This window comes from Pan troglodytes, chromosome 12, assembly GCF_028858775.2.
Source record: "Pan troglodytes isolate AG18354 chromosome 12, NHGRI_mPanTro3-v2.0_pri, whole genome shotgun sequence".
In the NCBI taxonomy this organism is placed as follows: domain Eukaryota; kingdom Metazoa; phylum Chordata; class Mammalia; order Primates; family Hominidae; genus Pan; species Pan troglodytes.
This window is the reverse complement of record NC_072410.2, coordinates 21,875,119-21,895,489: the sequence shown is the minus strand read 5'-3', so window position 1 is coordinate 21,895,489 and position 20,371 is coordinate 21,875,119. Positions and strand designations below refer to the sequence as shown.

The 20,371-nt window shown below is 45.2% G+C and overlaps 1 protein-coding gene across 5 annotated transcripts in view; it reads right to left on the bottom strand.

The window, feature by feature from the left end:
• Positions 1-20,371, bottom strand: part of TBC1D8 (TBC1 domain family member 8) — a 144,555-nt gene that overhangs the window by 33,866 nt on the left and 90,318 nt on the right. For all 5 annotated transcript variants that reach the window (XM_063788967.1, XM_016949125.4, XM_016949126.4 and 2 more), the window contains exons 3-5: positions 18,266-18,384; positions 12,961-13,189; positions 9,244-9,484 (exon numbers count right to left, since the gene is read on the bottom strand). In XM_063788967.1, coding sequence (XP_063645037.1) covers positions 9,244-9,374 — 131 coding nt within the window. In that variant the 5' untranslated portion in view covers positions 9,375-9,484; positions 12,961-13,189; positions 18,266-18,384. The remainder of the gene's footprint in view (positions 1-9,243; positions 9,485-12,960; positions 13,190-18,265; positions 18,385-20,371) is intronic.

Sequence of the window (20,371 nt, the reverse complement as noted above, 5' to 3'; positions counted from 1 at the left end):
GGCTAAAAACAGACTTAACACTTGACCAAGAAATTCCACTCCTAGGTAGATATACCCAAGAGAATTGAAAACGTGTGTCTTGCACACCAATGTTCTTAGCAGCATTATTTATGATAACCTAAAGGCAGAAATAACCCAAGTGTCCATTAACTGATAAGTGGATAAACAAAATGTAGTGTATCCATACAATCAAATATTGTTCAGCCATAAAAAAGGAATGAAGTACTGATGAGTGCCACAACAGAGATGAACCTTGAAAATATTATACTGAGTGAAGTAAACCAGACACAAAAAGACGACATACTGACTGATTCCATTAATATGAAATATCCAGAATAAGCAAATCTCTAGAGACAGAAAATAGATTACTGATTGCTCGGGGCTTGGGGGAAGAGAGAGAAATGGGAAGTGACTGCTCATGGGTACATGGTTTCTTTTTCTTTTTGGGGTGATGAAATGTTCTAAAATTGATCGTGGTGATGGTTGCACAACTCTGTGAATATGGTAAAAACCACTGAATGGTACACTTTTAAAGGATGTATAATAATTACATGGTATGTAAATTAAATCTCAAAAAAAAAATTAAAAAATTTAATGCGGCCAGGCACGGTGGCTCATGCCTGTAATCTCAGCACTTTGGGAGGCCGTGCAGGTGGATCACTTGAGCTCAGGAGTTTGAGACCAGCCTGGACAACATGGCAAAACCCCATCTCTACAAAAAAATACAAACATCAGCTGGGTGTGTTGGTTCACACCTGTAGTCCCAGCTACTCCACCGGCTGAGATAAAAGGATCACTTGAGCCCAGGAGATAGAGGTTGCAGTGAGTCGAGATCGTGCCACTGCACTCTAGCCTGGGCGACACAGTGAGACCCTGACTCAAAAAAAAAAAAGTTGAGATGCATATCTGACACACAGTAAGTAATCAATAAACATTAGTTATTATTATTATCTTTTTAAAAATATATATTTTAAGAATCCAGGTCAGGTGCAGTGGCTCATGCATCACATCAGTAATGACAAGAGAGAATGTTGATGAGGAGGAAAGAAGGATCCTAACCCCCAGGCAACCCTACATATCCTGATTTTTGGCTCTAAAACCAGTAAAGAAAGCAGCCAAATCACAGTGTTTGAAAATATTGATCAATTTATGTCATATTCCAAAATTCTAGTAAGGGGGAAATTCCAACATACAGAGGGAAAGATTTTTCTCTTGCACTTTATAAAGTTCCTTATAAATATAAGGATGAAATTAGCACTTGCTTAAAGTCAGGAATATGAATTCTTGGCTTGCTTATGTACACTGTAACCCTGAATGAGACTCTCTGTATCTCATTTTGATTGCTACAAAATGGGAATAATGTCTGAATGCTCTGCTTCAAGGGATCCCTGTGAATCTAAAATGATCCCCACAATATGGTAAAACAGAAATTAGGCATAGTACCTACAGTATGATCCCTTTACATAAATTCCTTAAAATTTCCAGACAGAGATGTGTACAAGGGCTTTATCTTAAGTGTTAATAGTGATTGTCTTTGCATAGTGGGACTTCCACTTTCCAATTTTATTTTGCTTACATTTTCTACATGACTACATATTAGCTTTAAAAAAAAAAAAAAAACCTTAGCTATTTTCTTTAGGGAAAAGTACAACTTTTTGAAATGTTACATAAATGCCATAAATGCAAGATAGTAAATTCTCAACTCTGGAATCGGCTGCACACAGCTCAAGTGAGCTTTTCAGGCACGATCTGGTTGTGAGGCCCCGGAGATAAGACCTCACCTCAACCATGCCAGGCTGGGCTCCCAGACACACGCCTTTTCTGCAGCCCCTTCTGGTCTCATGTCCACCATCACACAACTGACTTACAAGCAGCAGCCATCATACAGAGATGGCACAATCCGTGGAATTTACTATCAAGCCCTCAAAAAGAGAAAACACAGAGAAAGTCCTCTGGACACATACAGAAATTAAATTCTACAGATCACAATGGGTCCAGTTCCTGGGGGCCAAAGCTGCAGTTCCTTAAATGCCTGATACAACGTGGACTACTGTTTCCATGGGCACCTGAGCTGCCTCCAGAGAGGAGCTGGGAGAACACAGGAAAAGCACCATAAACGCTCTACCAGTTCATACACCGCAAGAATGGAAGGCAAGGCCCCTCAAGAGGACCCCAAGTTCCCCAAGCTGACTATGTCTGGTGCATTTAAATTGGAAAACTTCCATCCTTGTCCGCAGAGCGTGCTGGCTATGTTAGCTTTGACGAAAGTAAAATCAACCCTTACTCCCTGCACGTATCTCACAAACGTGGTTCTAGTCGCCAGTGAGTTCACCTGTCATGTCAGCCTTCCTTCCTAGCTGGGCATCTCTTTCCCCTTAGGACATGGCTGAAGCCAAAGTGAATACATGGTGAGTATTCAAATCACAGAAGCTTGCACTGAGCCACCAGAAGGGTGGGAGTACTTGTATTTACATTTATTTTGCACCGAATCCCTCAAATTAAGAATAAGGTGTTCCAGGCTGAGCGTGGTGGCTCACACCTGTAATCCCAGCACTTTGGGAGGCCGAGCTGGGCAGATCACGAGGCCAGGAGTTTGAGACCAGCCTGGCCAACATGGTGAAACCCCGCCTCTACTAAAAATACAAAAATTAACTGGGCATGGTGACGGGTGCCTGTAAACCCAGCTGCTCAGGAGGCTGCGGCAGGAGAATCGCTTGAACCCGGCAGGCAGAGGTTGCAGTGAGCTGAGATCGCGCCATTGCACTCCAGCCTGGGCAACAAGAGCAAAAGTCTGTCTCAAAAAAAAAAAAAAGAATAAGGTGTTCCCGTATCTGAGGCAACTAAACCATTTTGTTCTACCCAGTGCACCTGCTGCCTGAGTTCAATCGGCTTCTCTCTCAGTGGCTTCAGAGCAGCCTGGGCAAGCTGCACACAGTCTCCATTCCCCTTTCAGGTCTGTCCTCGCTTTCCCTGTAGACATCTGTCTTTTGCACATTTGGGTAGCCAGAGACCAGAAACCTCAAGTTATAAACAAATAAGCAACAGGGGGGACTTTCCTAAGATCTGAGTTAGTTTCCTTCCTCCCTACTAGAAAGTTGTCTTCCAATTTCACCATTCATTAAATATGTATTATATACAAGATAGTTAAATTTCCAGCATAACTGAGATGAAGATATCGTGACTTTGAAAAGATGAGAAATCCTCGAGAAATCAGCTCTTTATGAAGTTTATGACCATCCTATCCTTTAGGTCTGTTTCAAAGCAGATGTTAGTTTTGATGCTAAATATATCAACTCCTTTTACTGAACACCATCAACAACAAAGCCACTGCTCACAGCCCGCTTCTCAGACTTTCCAGTACTTCCTAAGTGCCTTCACTTTTCCTCCGTAGAGAAGAACAGACATTGGTGATGACCTGACATTCAGAACGTGGCCACACAAGCCTGTAGGTCACCGCAGAAGCACCCCTATGAGGATGGAGACCATCCCAGCTACCCCAGCTACACCTACCCTCCAGTGCTGCACACACAGGCCAAAGCAATCACTCTAAGAGAGAGCTACAGCTAAGACTAGTGGGAGAAAGCGCCACCAATCACCTTTTTGTTTTTGTTTTTGAGACACAGTTGCACTCTGTTGCCCAGGCTGGAGTGCTGTGGTGCAATCTCGGCTCACTGAAAGCTCCGCATCCTGGGTTCATGGGATTCTCTTGTCTCAGCCTCCTGAGTAGCTGGGATTACAGGTGCCCACCACCATGCCCAGCTAATTTTTGTATTTTTAGTAGAGATGGGGTTTCGCCATGTTGGCCAGGCTGGTCTCAAACTCCTGACCTCATGATCCGCCCACCTCGGCCTCCCAAAGTGCTGGGATTACCACGCCCAGCCCAACCACCCTATCTTAACACATGCCATTGATGAGACTGTAAGTAAGGAGGAAATAAATGTGAGTCAACCCGACTCTGGAACAACAAACATCAGATTTGTTGCTGAAGCTGAAATTAATATGTGCAATAATGCATGACAACTATGCAGAAGATTCTAGAAAAGTTACACATTCTTAAAAAAATTCAGCTTAATCCCAAGAGGACCCAAGAAGGTATGTATTTCTTTTATTTCTCTGCAAATCCAGAGTTATATTTGTCTCTCCTACTTTCGGTAAAGATGTATCAAAACAGGTTTCCCTTTCTCTCTCTCTCTCCCCATCCACCCACTAGAATGCTTTGGGAAGAACCTTGTCTGAGCTACACGCCAACTCTCGCTCCCTCTGGTCATTCAGCCCGCATCCAAGAGCCTACTGTGTGTCGGCAGGCTTAACGTTGCTTCCAGGCTTAATGCGTCCCCAAACTCAGGCTGCATGACAGGCCAGGGCAGCTTGGCTCTCCCATGCTCAGCATGCAGGGACTTCCCATGTGTGCACTAGACAGAAAGCCTGGAGCCATGGCTCCTGCCCTCTTGGATAAGGGAGGGCAAACGCAGTCCTCTGCGGTGAGTTTGCCTCATAAAGGAGCACACAAGGATTTCCAGTGGCTCTACGTGATGTGCCCCCCTCCGAGAGACCCATGGCCAGGAGGTGGCTCCCGCCTGTCATCCCAGTGCTTTGGGAGGCCGAGGCGAGAGGATCACTTGAGACCAGGAGTTCAAGACAAGCCTGGCCAACATGGCAAAACCCCATCTCTACTAAAAATACAAAAATTAGCCAGCAGGGTGGTGCACACCTATAATCCCAGCTACACAGGAGGCTGAGGCAGGAGAATCACTTGAACCCAGGATGTGGAGACTACAGTGAGCTGAGATCACGCCACCGCACTCCAGTCTAGGCAACAGAGCAACATTCTGCCTCTAATTAATTAATTAACTAAATCAAATCAAATCAGGGAAATAGCAAGCTTTCTGAATCTAAAAACAAGGCCAGATCCACGTGCTTTTCCTCAAAGCCCAAGTCTGTATATAAAATATTTCATTTCTCAAATGTGTGTTTACTCAGAATACCTTTCTTCTGTGACCCCCCCGAGGAGTCCTAAGGAAATGTGGATGAAGCTGCCATGCAGCTGCTAAGTAAGACACACTGCAGCCCACGGCCACTAGGCTCACCTGGCTGTCCCGCGCCAGCACAGGCGGTCGGCACGAAGGGCCCCTCATTCCTTTGGAAATCCGTCTGCACTGAGCACCTAAGAGACCAGGACCCTGACAACACAGGGCATCCGTAAGGCTCTCTGACACTCAGAAAAAGGCTCATCCCTCCATCCTCTTCCTCCTGTCCTGTCCTAGAGAGAACCACCTAAGCCAACCTGCTGACAATCACCGAGCAGCTTGGGGACTGGGGTTGTGGAGGGTGAGACATGGGCCTTCTCTTGCCAGGTGGGGCCTGTCAGGCTGCAGGAGCCCCTGGGAGATGTCTTAAGTGGGCCAAGAGGACTCTGAGGCAGAGGAGGACTCGAGCGAGAATTAGAGGGATGAAAAGTCAAATAAATTACACAAAAGCGGTCCTAGTGGGAGCCGAGAAAGAAGAGCAGGAAAAGGGAGAGTGGGGGGAGGGGAGGAAAGGGGAAGGCCAAAGAGGGTCTGCAAAGCCAGCCAGACCCGAGAGTTCAGAATCTGCCAGGCCATGAGGGACCAGGTTTCCCTGCTGAGGACACCTGCCTCTGGGCAGCCGCTATTCATCTTTATAAACCGGCAGAAAGAGCCTGCCTCGTGGGAAACAGAGTTTCCATTTACTGCACCGCTTTAATTCAGCTCTCCTCCAGCATCTTCAGCCAGTCAAAACAGATTGTAATTTGATTTAATGAAGCCCATCACTCTCCAACTACCCTCCCCCAAAAAAATAGCCGAATACACTTTTTTTCACCCCACCATTCCCAACTTTGGGATATATCTTTTCTGTTTTGAGATTTCAGGATGGTCTTTTTTCCTTTCCGCTTCCCTCCCTCTGTTCCCTCTGTGGGCAGCTCCTCAGTCACTCTGCCCTCTTGGACTCTGTGGCTATGATGCAGGGATCCCTGGCCCAGGGCCTCCCCTGCGCCCTGTGAGGGCTGAGCCAGGTGACTCCCACGCCTGGCAACTCCAACCAGCCCAATCAACCGAGGGTGACAATGCACCCCCTACCCTCCCTGCTCCCAGGGGAGCTACGAGCGGCTTCGCACTGTGGCCATAAGTCCTGCTGGAGTGGCCACACATGGCAATCATGACTAATTGGCAATCTGAGGCTCACCCGGCTCGTGACCCCAAGGGCACCTTTCTGCAGCCATTATCTGGGAAGGGAAGGGAAAAGGGACCAACCAAAGAGAGCCAGGGAGCGAGCATGAAGAGACTGTTTTCCTCAGCTTTCAAACCTGGGCTCTCCTGGCAAGGCTTCAAGAAGACTGAGTCATTACCTGTTTATACCCACAGGCCCACGTCTCCAAGACAAATGCTACAAATGAGAACTGGCCAGGAATTGGGAGGCAAGGTACATGCCTTTCACTTTCTGAGAAAGCTGCTGAACCTGCAGTCAACAGCTTGGCCCAGAGGCCTGCAGCCCCATCACAGGGCCAGCCCCACGCACCTGCAGGCACCCTGGCAGCTCAGCCCTGGCCAACACCAGGCCCTTTTACGCCTTTCCTCTCCCCTCTTCTTTCTGATAATTCCCAGGGTAGAAGACAGAGGGGGAATGTCTTGTAGAATCTCCTTGAATTCTGGAATGTAAATGAAGGCTGCCAACTGATGGCTTTTCTCCAAAACCAGTTCTCTTACCACAAGGGATTTGGTGCTACAGACCTTCAATGTATTCTTTCCTCCCTTCCACCCAAAACCAAAAAACACCACATCTGGAAGTGAAGCTGTGCCGGGATATCAGTAGATTTGTGAGGAATCACCGGAAATCCCAGCGCTGTGGGGCTGGCCAGAACAGCTGCTAGCAGGCCTCCGACTCCTGCAACTACACGGTTGCACTCACACGCCCATGCGCCCCACACACACAGGGAGAGGGGGAGAAGCTTCAAATGGTGCGCCTGTGAGCCCTCTAGCAACTCACACAAGCCAGGCTTGTTGCTTCGGGGCTTCCTGCGACTTTCCCATTTTTAAGATATCTTTGTAAGCTGCACTAAAAGGACTCAGATACCAACTACTGTAGAGGCATTTGAAGAAATACAGGAGGGCATGGCACCCACTGTACTGGACTGTCTTGCTTTTAAAACAGGTGCTCCTAAGATGGAGGCTGAGAGACCATGATGGGGAGCCTGGGGCTGAGAGGTGCAGGTCCAAATCCCAAAGGACACTGCCCCAAGCGTGTCCTTTCACAGGGGGCAACGAGCACCCCCTCACCCTCCATCTCAGATTATCAGAGGTGGCACAAGACCATGCGAAATTCCTTGGAATCTTAACCAAAAAAATCAAGAGCATTTGTGTTTGATTTCACCTAACTCATGACTACACATGATCCATTTTAAAACAAATGGACACAGTAGGAAGGGGCTTTGAATTCTTTCTGAACACATCAAAACCTCAGCATGCTGCCGTTCACAGGCCATGAATGAAGGGACACTCTCTCCCCCACACATTGAGAAAAGACAGAGGACAGTGCACGGATTTCAAGAATAATAAGTCTTTTTTTAAAAAAAAAAAAAACCACTATATTATTACTGAACACTAACTTTAGAGCTTTGAAGGAACTTGGCATGTCATCCAGCCCAAGTATGGCAGACTAAATCTCAGAAAAATCACATTTGAATATCAGTATTTGTCTTTTCACAACTTATTTCACTCAACATAATGTCCTCAAGGTTCATCCATGTGGTAGCGTGGGTCAGAATTTCCTTCCTTTTCAAGGCTGAGTAATATTCCATTGTGCAGCTCACATTTTGCTGATGACTTCATCTCTTGCTGGACACTCAGATTGCTTCTACCTTTTGGTGACTATGAATAATGCTGCTGCAAACACGGGCATACAAATAGCTCCGAGCCCCTGCTTTCAATTCTTTAGTGTATATACCCAGAAATGGAATTGCTGGACACTAGGATAATTCTGCTTTTAATTACTTTTGCACCAAGATAATAAAAAATAACTAGTGGTTCTTTAAAAATTAAAAATAAAAACTTTGGATAATAAAGTTGAACTTCCTTAAAGCAACAAACAATTCAAACAACTATCTCACAAGTCTCTAGGATTAGTATCAATTTGTGGCAAACAAACCACGTAGCATACTGACTTACACTGTTAGTGAGGCATATTTCTGATGACAAAGTGGTACCAAAAATAGGTCCAGCTGTCCTGAAAATGTTTTCTACAAACTAATTTCCTGTGAAAAGACAAAATGTCAGCCAGGCACAGTGGCTCACATCTGTAATCCCAGCACTTTGGGAGGCTGAGGCGGGTGGAACATGCGGTCAGGAGTTCAAGACCAGCCTGGCCAACATGGTTGAAACCCCGTCTCTACTAAAAATACAAAAATTAGCTGGGCGTGGTGGTGGGCACCTGTAGTCCCAGCTACTCGGGAGGCTGAGGCAGGAGAATCGTTTGAACCTGAGAGGCAGAGGTTGCAGTGAGCCGAGATAGCACCATTGTACTCCAGCCTGGGGGACAGAGAGATTCTCCATCTCAAAAAACAATAAAAAAAGAAAAAGAAAAGACAAAATGTCTTAATGTTCACTAGCAAAGCACAGTGCTCCACAGATTTCTATTATGCAGCTGCCCATGCTACATTTCTTTTTTTTTTTTGAGACGGAGTCTTGTTCTGTCGCCCAGGCTGGAGTGCAGTGACGGCATCTCAGCTCACTGCAAGCTCCGCCTCCCGGGTTCACGCCATTCTCCTGCCTCAGCCTCCTGAGTAGCTGGGACTGCAGGTGCCCGCCACCACACCCAGCCAATTTTTTTGTATTTTTAGTAGAGACGGGGTTTCACCATGTTAGGCAGGATGGTCTTGATCTCCTGACCTCGTGATCCACCCGCCTCAGCCTCCCAAAGTGCTGGGATTACAGGCGTGAGCCACCGCACCCGGCCCTACCCTTACTACATTTCTAAAAGCATTCTTTATGAAAATCAATTTTGAAATAATATCTGAAAACTTGAAGTCCACTGCATAAATGAAATGAGTAATCATCATTTCTGTCATATCTCTGTCGAGATTAACGACATACGAAAATCTGGATTATGCCACAGGGAAATTTAAATCTAACATAACCAAGGCTAACAAAAGCACTTGTACATAAGGGATGGGCACAGCTTATGGGTCCCCCGTGCGGGTGGGAGACACTCTAGAACAGTCGCTCTCACCTCTTGGTGATCTGGCTCGGCTCCTGCAGATCGGGGTCGAGGTCAAAGACCTCATTATCCAGCAGCCTTCGCAGCGTCACGTCGGCCAGCTGCTCCATGACCTTAAACACCTCATCCAGGTTCAGGAACATGGAGAAGTCACGCTCCTTATTCTGCGTGGTGATTCGGATGGTATCCGTCAGAAAGACATTGGACGTTCTTTCTAATTTCTGGATATCAACCCACGGAACTACAAGTTTAACTGTAAGAGAAAAGGGTGAAATACATATTATGCCATGAAATTTGAGCCAAACTTGAGTGTGTCAGCAAGCAACTATCCAAAGCTCTCCTTAGGCCAATGTGTAAATGCCTTTTTAAAAAATCTCTTAAGTTCAGGGATACAGGGATACACGTGCAGGTTTGCAATATAGGTAAACTCATGTCATGCGGGTTTGCTGTACAGATTATTTCATCACCCAGGTGTTAAGCCTGGTACCCATTAGTAATTTTTTCTGATCTTCTCCCTCCTCCCACCCTCCACCCTCAAATGGGTGCCTATGTCAGTTCTTCCCCTGTATGTGTCCATGGGTTCTCATCATTTAGCTCCCACTTCTAAGTGGAAACATGCAGTATTTGGTTTTCTTGCGTGTTAATTTGCAAAGCATAATGGCCTCCAGCTCCATCCATGTTCCTGCAAAGGACATGAGCTCATTCTTTTTTATGGCTGCATAGTATTCCATGGTGTACATGTGCCACATTTTCTTTATCCAGTCTACCAATGATGGGCATTTAGGTTGATTCCATGTCTTTGCTATTGTGAATAGTGCTGCAATGAACATACGCACGTATGTGTCTTTATGGTAGACGATTTATATTCCTTTGGATATACACCTAGTAATGGTATCGCTGAATTGAATGGTAGTTCTACTTTTAGTTCTTTGAAGAATTGCCACACTGTTTTCCACAATGATTGAGCTAATTTACACCAGCAATACCATTCTGGACATGGGAACAGGCAAAGATTTTATGATGAAGATGCCAAAAAGCAATTGCAACAGAAGCAAAAACTGACAAATGGGATCTAATTAAGTGAAAGAGCTTCTGCACAGCGAAAGGAACTATCAACAGAGTAAACAGAAGCCTACAGAATAGGGGAAGTTTTTTGCAAACTAGATATCTCACAAAGGTCTAATATCCAGCATCTATAAGGAACTTAAACACATTTACAAGAGAAAAACAAACCACCCTGTTAAAAAGTGGCCAAAGGACACGAACAGACACTTTTCAAAAGAAGACATACATGCGGCCAACAAGCATATGGAAAAAAAAAGCTCAACATCACTGATCATTAGAGAAATGCAAATTAAACCCATAATGAGATGCTACCTCATACCAGTCAGAATGGCTATTACTAAAAAGTCAAAAAATAACAGATGCTGGCGAGGTTGTGGAGAAAAGGAAACATTTATATGCTGCTGGTATAAATACCTTTAAACCAGAGCAGGAAAGATAGAGCACAGACCACTTGCCAGCTGTTGGTCAAAACCCAACTCATGTTCTAATGGTTTTCTTAAAGATCTCAGTAAAACTTCCCAAGCTGCTGGCTACTGCATGTTGCAAAGGAACACTATTCTGAAATACCAAGTTAACAACATATACCTTTCTCAAGAATATTTAAACTTCAACAGTTATGCAAAAGTTTCTGAATCTACATAAATTTTGGTTTCAAAAACAGCATTCACGGTGTAAGCTATGGGAAAAAGAGGTGTGTAAATGAGGATCATTCATGATCTCGTTCAGAGAAATGGACTTAACATTTAGCCTGTGTCAATAACAGTTGTTAGAGTCTTAGAAGACAGAGTATAAGCAGTTTTTATGAAACTTTTAAAAAGTAACACAGTACAAACAGTACATTTTAGAAACACCTGGTCTAGTCTCAGAAAGGTTTCTAACAGCAGTAGCCAGGGCTGGCAATACAGAGCCAGCAAGGAGAACAGAAAGTCTAAACATCTGACGGCTTGCTGTCATCAGAGAGGCATGCAGAACACCTGAAAATCAGAAATGTCACTACATATTAGGAATCATTTATTTTTCCTAAATCTTTTTTTTTTTTTTTTTTTTTTTTGAGGCGGAGTCTTGCTTTGTCACCCAGGCTGGAGTGCACTGGTGCAATCTCGGCTCACTGCAACCTCCGCCTCCAGGGTTCAAGCGATTCTCGTGCTTCAGCCTCCCGAGTAACTGGGACCATAGGCGTGCACCACCGTGCCTGGCTAATTTTTGTATTTTTAGTAGAGGCGGGGTTTCCACTGTGCCTGACCTATTTTTTCCAAATCTTATCCTCCTAACACAATAAGGTTTAGTGACAATCACTAATAAGTGTCAGAAAACAATTCATTTTCCTTTTCAAATAGAGAATGACTGCTTTTATTTTTACCATTTCTTTCCACTTATCTTGCAATACCACTTTCAGTGCTTTAATAATTTTAAAGGCCAAATTTCTGCATCAGGCTCAACAATAAACTTCTCCAGCTACTTCTAGCTGCTTTCATAAAAACTCTTTTATACACAGGTATATGCTCCACCTACACCACCAACTTTCATTCATTAAGTATCTCCTTTGCGAAGCGCCTGCCCTGCATTGAAGGAGCTTGTTCACACAGAGAAAACAGACATGCATGTTAGTAAGTGACCACTGACTTGCTGGGACCCAGCATAAAAATGCAAATACAGTACAAATAATACAGGGATCAGGGAAGGCTTTTGGATGTGACAAAATCTGAACTGAATTTTGAAGGATGACGGATGAATAGGAGTTTCCAATAGGCTAAGTACAGAGAGAGGAAAGAAAGCCAGGTGTACTTTGAAAAGCATTTCAAAAAGAAGGAAGGTGGCCAAGGTTAGGTCAGGGCACACTCCGAGGGTGTGGAAGGGCTGTGCAGATAGGGTGTATATCCTAGAGCATCAGAACCAAGGCTGGCGAGCTGGAAAAGGAACACCACGTGCCAGAAGCCAGCCACAGCAGACACTCAAGAGAAGCTCCTCTCACTGGTTCAACTTGAAATATAAATGAAGAAAGAAAACAAAATCACACACTCACATATGCAGCATCCATACTACCCAACATGAGCACTTGAAACAATATTTGGTTCTGGAAGAAGTGTCCGTGGGAATGACTTTTTAAACACTCAATACACAATTGACACTTGTGGCTTCTCTTTTTCACCTTGGAATCCCATTGCCTAGGACAATTCCTGCCACTGGATAAATAGGTGAGCAGTGAATCAGTGCATGAATCTCAAGGAAATAGTGAAGAATTCCCCTTCTGGAAGCGACTGCATATCCAGCCAGTCTTCCAAGGGGCAGTCCTGACCTTCAGCGCCAGGAATTTTTTTAATGGCCTGCTTTGTTAAGAAGCAGGAACATGTTCTCCACTTTGAGAAATATTAAGCCATCAGTGATAACACTATGTTTTCTAAACAACTTACAGTAGTAAAAACCCTTTAGTGGCTATATAAAGTGAACTATACAGGATGTTTCTTGAAGCAGTAGAAAAAGTGAATTCTCCAGATCTAATCCCCTGCTAGCAGTAGCATATATAAGTAATCAAGTGTCACCTGGTGTCATCTCCACCATTTATTTAAATCTGTCCAACTCTTCCTGTTAACAGCCCTTCCTGGGAGCAGCGCTGAGTCCCTGGGGCCAACTTTATCTTGGAAGAGCCTGCCAGGCCTCACTTACGTTCCTTGCCCAGGAAGAAGGAGTAGAAGCAGAGGTGGTTGATGCTGAGGTACAGCCAGCCCTGGCGGGGCACCCTGCCCTTCCAACAGCAGCAGGAGTAGTAGGTGACCAGCTTCTCCGCCTCGGGGAAGTTGAACCTGGCCTCGAACTTCACCAGGGCTTCTCGGAATTTCTCGGGTTCCTCCTCCTGCTCGGCGAGCCTGCTGCTGGTCTCCTCGGCTATCAGAGCCTGACACACAGAGATGACAGTCCCTGCTCAGTGAGCCAGCAATGGGAAGGCAGGGGGTGCAAGGGACAGGAAGCAGGAGGGACTGAGGTGCACAGGCCCCCGAGAAGTGTGCGCTGCTTCAACGACAGACACACCTGACGAGGAGAATGGCTCAGCCGTGTCATCCGTCAGCCACCCAGACACACGGCTGCAGCAGAAAAAAAAGGAATGGCAGTCGGGGTCAGAAAACCCAAGAACCAGTCTCTCACTCGGCCACTTACCGATCATGAGGCTCTGGGCAAATCATTTGACTTCTAAGCCCGGTTCTCAAACAAACAATCATTTTCTTTTCTTTTTGTTTTTTTTTTTTTTTTTTTGGAGACGGAGTTTTGTTCTTGTTGCCCAGGCTGGAGTGCAGTGGCACGATCTCAACTCACCGCAACCTCCACCTCCTGGGTTCAAGTGATTCTCCTGCCTCAGCCTCCCAAATAGCTGGGATCACAGGCACGCACCACCACGCTGGGCTAATTTTGTATTTTTAGTAGAGACCGGGTTTCTCCATGTTGGTCAGGCTGGTCTCGAACTCCCAACCTCAGGTGATCCACCTGCCTCAGCCTCCCAAAGTGCTGGGATTACAGGCATGAGCCACCACGCCCGGCCACAAATGATCATTTTCTAAATCTTCCCGATAGGCATATGAGGGTAAAAAGACTGGCTCAGGCCTGTGAACTCAGCATCAATCCCAAAGAACTACCCAACTTTAAGATAAAAGTTAGTCCTTTGAGTGTCCAGGTGTGGTGGCTCACACCTGTAATCCCAGCACTTTGGGAGATGGAGGTGGGCAGATCACTTTAGGCCAGGAGTTCGAGACCAGCCTGGCCATCATGGTGAAACCCCATCTCTACTAAAAATACAAAAATTAGCCAGGTGTGGTGGTGCACTTGCAATCCCAGCTACTTGGGAGGCTGAGGCACAAGAATCGCTTGAACCCCGGAGGCAGAGGTTGCAGTGAGCCAAGATTGTGCCACTGCACTCCAACCTGGATGACAGAGTCCTCACAAAAAAAAAAAAAGTTAGTCTTTTGAGAAAAACTCATGAAGATCTTCCTCATTAGGTTCAAAAATGTTGGTATTTAAGGCTACCACCTGCCTGACTGTGTGGCTCACTTTGTAGCCTTAAATGGATATTGGCCAAGGTTCCCAAGGTCATAAATAACCTCCAAAGCACTCAGGTCTATGGGAAAACAAAACATCTAAATCTATAATTTTTTGCCAAAACTGAGTAACAAGTAGTGTCCTTCATAATCTGGGGTGGTGGTAGAAGGGCCTAGAATTCAAGCTTGTGGCCTATTTGTTCCTAATTGACAACTCATTGCTAACATCAGAAATCTGATTTCCCATCCCTGGGAGCTCACCACAAAATCCTTCCCTGAGAATATCTTCTTGGTACCTTCATGTGAGCAGCTGTTTAGGAACTCCTGGGCCCCAAGCCTCACATGTGCTACCTGATTATAAAAATACATTTATAATTCAAATCCCAGCTACTCAGGAGGCTGAGGCAGGAGAATCATGTAAGCCCAAAAGTTTGAGGTTACAGTGCACTATGATGGCAACTGTGAACAGCCACTGCACTCCAGCCTGGGCAACACAGCAAGACCCCATCTCTAAAAATACACACATATATATAAATACTTCTATCATTTATTTTTATTAACATTTCCCTTTTTTTTTTTGTAGGTATGTCTCATGAAAAGCTATGTCCCTCAAGACAAGACTACTTTTTGGGTATTGTTATGAAACCCTGCACTACTTTATAAGCTATTTTCAAAATTAAACCTGAGCACTGACATTAAAATAACAATGTAATGTAAAATTATTATTATTATTATTATTTTTTTTTTTTTGAGACGGAGTCTCGCTCTGTCGCCCAGGCTGGAGTGCAGTGGCGTGATCTCGGCTCACTGCAAGCTCTGCCTCCCGGGTTCATGCCATTCTCCTGCCTCAGCCTCCCGAGTAGCTGGGACTACAGGTGCCTGCCACCACGCCTGGTTAATTTCTTGTATTTTTAGTAGAGACGGGGTTTCACCGTGTTAGCCAGGATGGTCTCGATTTCCTGACCTCATGATCCACCCGCCTCCCAAAGTGCTGGGATTATAGGCGTGAGCCACCGTGCCCAGCCTAAAATTATTTTTAAAAGAAATGTGGAGGCTGATGAAATTTCAAGTGATTTTTATTTTCTTCATTATGTTTTTCTCTATTTCCCACATTTCATTTAACAAGACATTATACATTAATGAAGTTCTAGTTAAGAGAGATGAGTATTTTTGAAAAGCATATCTAATATATAATGAGTGCTGAGCTCTCCCCTTGCCCTGGAAGTGAGGCGTGGAGGGGTCTTTGTGAAGGCTCCGGAGCAGACAGGCAGCAGGCACGGCTGCAGGGTGGGACCCAGTGGCTCCTGATGCAGGCATGAGGTGGCCGTGCTGACCCCTGCCTTCCTTGAAGTGTGGTTTCTGGTTATAGGCACAGCTTGAAACAGGGATTTTTTTAAAGTTTTGTAGAGTCATCAAAGGTTCAGGATATGAGTAGGAAAGCCTCTATTCCCAGATCCTTAGGATTTGGCCAGAGGAAAGGGAGATCAAATGTCACGCTGTGCTCCCAGGCTCAGGCCAGGCAGGCCCCTCACTCCCCAGCCCTGCCTCCTCAGGAATTATTTTTCAAAGCATTTTAGCTTCAAAGTGTCAGGGACTAGAATATGTCACCCCAAAATATGCCACTTTGGCATAAGGATTATTTTGAGCTGAAGAAAACTGAGAAACCACAAACACCAAAAAGGCTCTCTGTCTTCCCCTGGCATTTGCCTAAAAACAGGACCTGTTTTTAAAGGTCCATTTGTCGAGGTGTGTCCTGCTCCTGTACCAGAAAGAGGACTTTGACTCTCAATCACCAGAAACAGCTCTTGACCCTCCCAAGTCCAGAAACAGCCCTGAGAGGAATCTACATAACAAACCTCACTAAAATAATCCTTAGCTTCTATGAGTTTCCCACACAGTACACTGCCCCCAAAAGCCTAAAGGCCTTTTCCCTAGTCTTGTCACCTTTCTACAAATGCACTGTTCTTTGCTGAGATGCTATGTAAGCCCAAGTGCTAACCACCCCTGTGAGTTACCCATCACTGAGTTTCTGTTACATATATGCATGCTTTTGTGTTCAAATAAAGTCTGTTTGGCTGGGCGTGGTGGCTCACATCTATAATCCCAGCACTTTGGGAAGCCAAGGCAGGAGGATTGCTTGAGCCCAGGAGTTCGATCAGCTTGGGCAACATAATGAGACCTCGTCTCTACAAAAAATAAAAACATTAGCCAGGTGTGGTGGTGTGTGCTTGCAGCCCCAGCTACATGGGAGGCTGAGGCAGGAGGATCACTTGAGCCTGGGAGGTCAAGGCTGATGTGAGCCACGATTGCACCACTGCACTCCAGCCTGAGTGACAGAGCAAGACCCTGTCTCAAAAAAACAACCAACAAAAATAAACTCTGTTTTTCTCTTGTTAATCTTTTGTCAGTGTAATTTCCAGGGCCCCAGCCATGAAATCTAGGAGAGTCAAGGACAAGTTTTCTTATTCTACAGAAGCCGTTTTAAAATCACTGTAGCGAAAGTTAATTTTCTTCCTCCAAATTAAGAAGAGCAACACCTAAATCAAATAACCACTACAACTTGCATTAGACCAAGAAACGCAGAGTAAGTGTGAAAAATAGTGCTGAATGGGGCCTTTCTGTAGCTACCCCAGTATGATCTGACCCAGGGAAGTGAGCCACAGTTGGCTGGGCCAGGATGAGGGCTGACCCGAGCCCACCAACGCCTAGCCCACCCCCTAACCCCACAGGCCAGGTATAACTCCAAGAAGACATTGTCAAGCTGGCTGGACTTGGGATGCCTTCCCTTTCACCAAATCCCACAAGTAACCCCCAGTCCCCAAAGGAAAAAATTTTGTTCCTCCAAAATCAAAAATCTGCTTTTACACCCTTTACTAAAAGCCATAGCACTTGACGTATTAGAAAGCCAAGCTTTTTGCAGAAAACAAACAAAATCGAAGGGCTAGGAGGTTTTACCCTAAGGAAGGAAAACTGTATCATACGCTAATGTGTTAAAGTATTTAATGACAGAGTTAAATTTAGAATGAGAAACCATCTCTCCCAACCCGATGGGGCTTTTAAAGCACTGATTACCCATCATGTTATTGCAGTGAGGCCAGTTATATAAGACTGTAACTCACAGGAGGTATCACAGATACCTCCAAAAATATTCCTCTCTTGCCAACTCAAAACTTAATTGGCTTTCATTACATTTAATTTACATATTTTAAGAATAAACATCCACTTCTAGCAGGAGGAAAGTGGTAGATCCAACAGAACAGTGTGACAAGATGTCACAACTGCAAAAAAAAAAAAAAAAGGTGATTTAAGAAGTCAAATAATGTGTTGCTCTGCGGAAATCTTAACATTATTTTTTTTTCCTGGGATAAAAAAAGGCCTTCACTCCTGTAAAGGATAACAAAAACTAAGTCTGAGAATAAAGTCTTTTTTATTTTTTATTTTTTTTTTTGAGACAGAGTCTCGCTTTGTCGCCCAGGCGGGAGTGCAGTGGCTCTGTCTCGGCTCACTGCAAGCACCACCTCCCGGGTTCACGCCATTCTCTTGCCTCAGCCTCCCAAGTAGCTGGACTACAGGTGCCCGCCACCATGCCCAGCTAATTTTTTTGTATTTTTTAGTACAGATGGGGTTTTACTGTGTTAACCAGGATGGTCTCGACCTCCTGACCTCGTGATCTGCCTGCCTCGGCCTCCCAAAGTGCTAGGATTACAGGCGTGAGCCACCGTGCCCAGCCAAGTCTTTTTTTTTTTTTTTTTTAAACATGTCAGGTGTATTTTGCTAGACTGACTACAAAGTTAAGACAGGTGATAAATGAAACTTATTTGGCATTACGTATTGAGCCAAAAGTTCAGTTAGTAGGAAAAACTGTTAGTATGCTACAGTGTTCGGAATGTCTTAAGGAAGAAAGATGGAAAGATGGGGAGAAACATGAAACTCAGGGGACCTACCTTTACCTTCCCTTTGACAAAACTGGCAATGTCATCTTTATTATCAAAGACGGACAAGGTGTGGAGGAGATTTTGTTCCAGCCAGTCCCAGTGCTGATTGATTTCCTCTAATGTTGCACCTGGATTCAAACAGAAAAAGATACAGAGATTAAAAAATGCAATAGAAGTAATTCCTAGAACATTAACTCATTTTCCAAATATTGTGTATCCCCATGTTGATGTTAAAACATCTGGCCTTGGCCAGGCGCGGTGGCTCACGCCTGTAATCCCAGGACTTTGGGAGACCAAGGCAGGCGGATCACAAGGTCAGGAGATCGAGCCATCCTGGCTAACAAGGTGAAACTCTGTCTCTACTAAAAATGCAAAAAATTAGCCGGGCGTGGTGGCGGGCGCCTGTAGTCCCAGCTACTCGGGAGGCTGAGGCAGGAGAATGGCATGAACCCAGGAGGCGGAGCTTGCAGTGAGCCGAGATGGCATCACTGCATTCCAGCCTGGGCGAGAGTGCGAGACTCCGTCTCAAAAAAAAAAAAAAAATCTTGCCTCTCATACCCTGGGCCACAGTTTGCCAGATGAAAAGGAAGGCACCCCCATAGGGGCCGTGGTGCTCCTCCCTGCAGCACTGGGATGTGCAAGCGTCACTCCCACTGCCACAAAGATGGGCCAGGTGGCCAAGTGAGTTACCGCTGGGACTGTTCTATGACCATCCCACCTACCCTACTAACGCAAAGAACTCTGACCATCTCCACTCAAATGACAGAAACATTTCTAATGATTCAGCTACTCCGGCACGGAACAAGCCCTGAGTAGCAGACCAATCCTGAGCAGCCTTGCAAAGTTCTCCCATGAAAACAAGGGTGCCTTCAAGAAGTACTAAAGCCCAAGTCCACGGAGGAATGAGCCTCTTGCCAGGGCCAGGGACTGCCACTTGCACCCAACATTGCTGCAACACAACAAGCAAGGGCCTAGGAAATCTACAGCTTACAAATGCATACTTCATATCATTTATAGCAATGACCGTTAAAAACATACATAAAAAGAGGTCTCACGGTACATGTTAAAACAGAAACACAAAAGCATTAAATCAAAGGCGTAAATTCATTTCTTTCAATGACAAATTTTTTAAATCACCACACTATTAAAGCATTAAGCAAAAAGCTTAGTCATTTTAGTTGTCTGTATTTCCTCTCTATTCTCATCATCTCTACTGGACAATGGGCACTTTAACACAGGGACTACTTCCAGCTCCTCATGAAGGGCCTGGCACACAGCAGATGCTCAGTAAGCACACGACTAGAAGCACACATGGTCCTGGACAACAAAAGGCACGTGGGCATCAGGTGTTTCTACTGTAGGCAGGTTTCCAAAATGGGAAGCAGGAGATATTCTAATCTCAAAGAAATTAGACAACAACAGAGCTGAATCATCTAGCCAGTGTGAGAGGGATATGGTGCCCAGAGCCACACACCACTTACTCAAAAGCCAGATATGGACCGGGTGCAGTGGCTCACGCCTGTAATCCCAGCACTTTGGGAGGCCGAGGTGAATGGATCACTTGAGGTCAGGAGTTTGAGACCAGCCTGGCCTACATGATAAAACTCCATCTCTACTAAACATACAAAAATTAGCCAGTCACGGTGGTGGGCCCCCCTAATCCCAGCTTCTTGGGAGGCTGGGTCAGGAGAATCTGTCGAACCTGGGAGGCGGAGATTGCAGTGAGCCGAGATCACGCCATTGCAATCCAGCCTGGGTGACAGAGCAAGACTCTGTCTCAAAAAAAAAAAAAAAAAAAGCCAGGCATGCATTTTGCTCAGTCATCTTTCTCTCTGCATGTTATGTGCAGCCTTCCTCTCCCTGGAATGTAAATATAAACACCCCACACAAGAAGGTGCCAGGGGACCGGCTCTGGACTTGTGGCTGCTTTGGAGTCCATGAGAATGAAAAACATCTATCTGTAGTAGGACTGTTGTTCTGAGGGGACACTTAGGGAAGGAATAAAAAGAAGTATCTAATAGAATATTTCATAAGGAATAATGAAAGTTTAAAACAGTGGTGCCTATTTTGTATTTCTTGGGCAAGGCATTGGCCAAAACAGTATCCTTCAGTCAT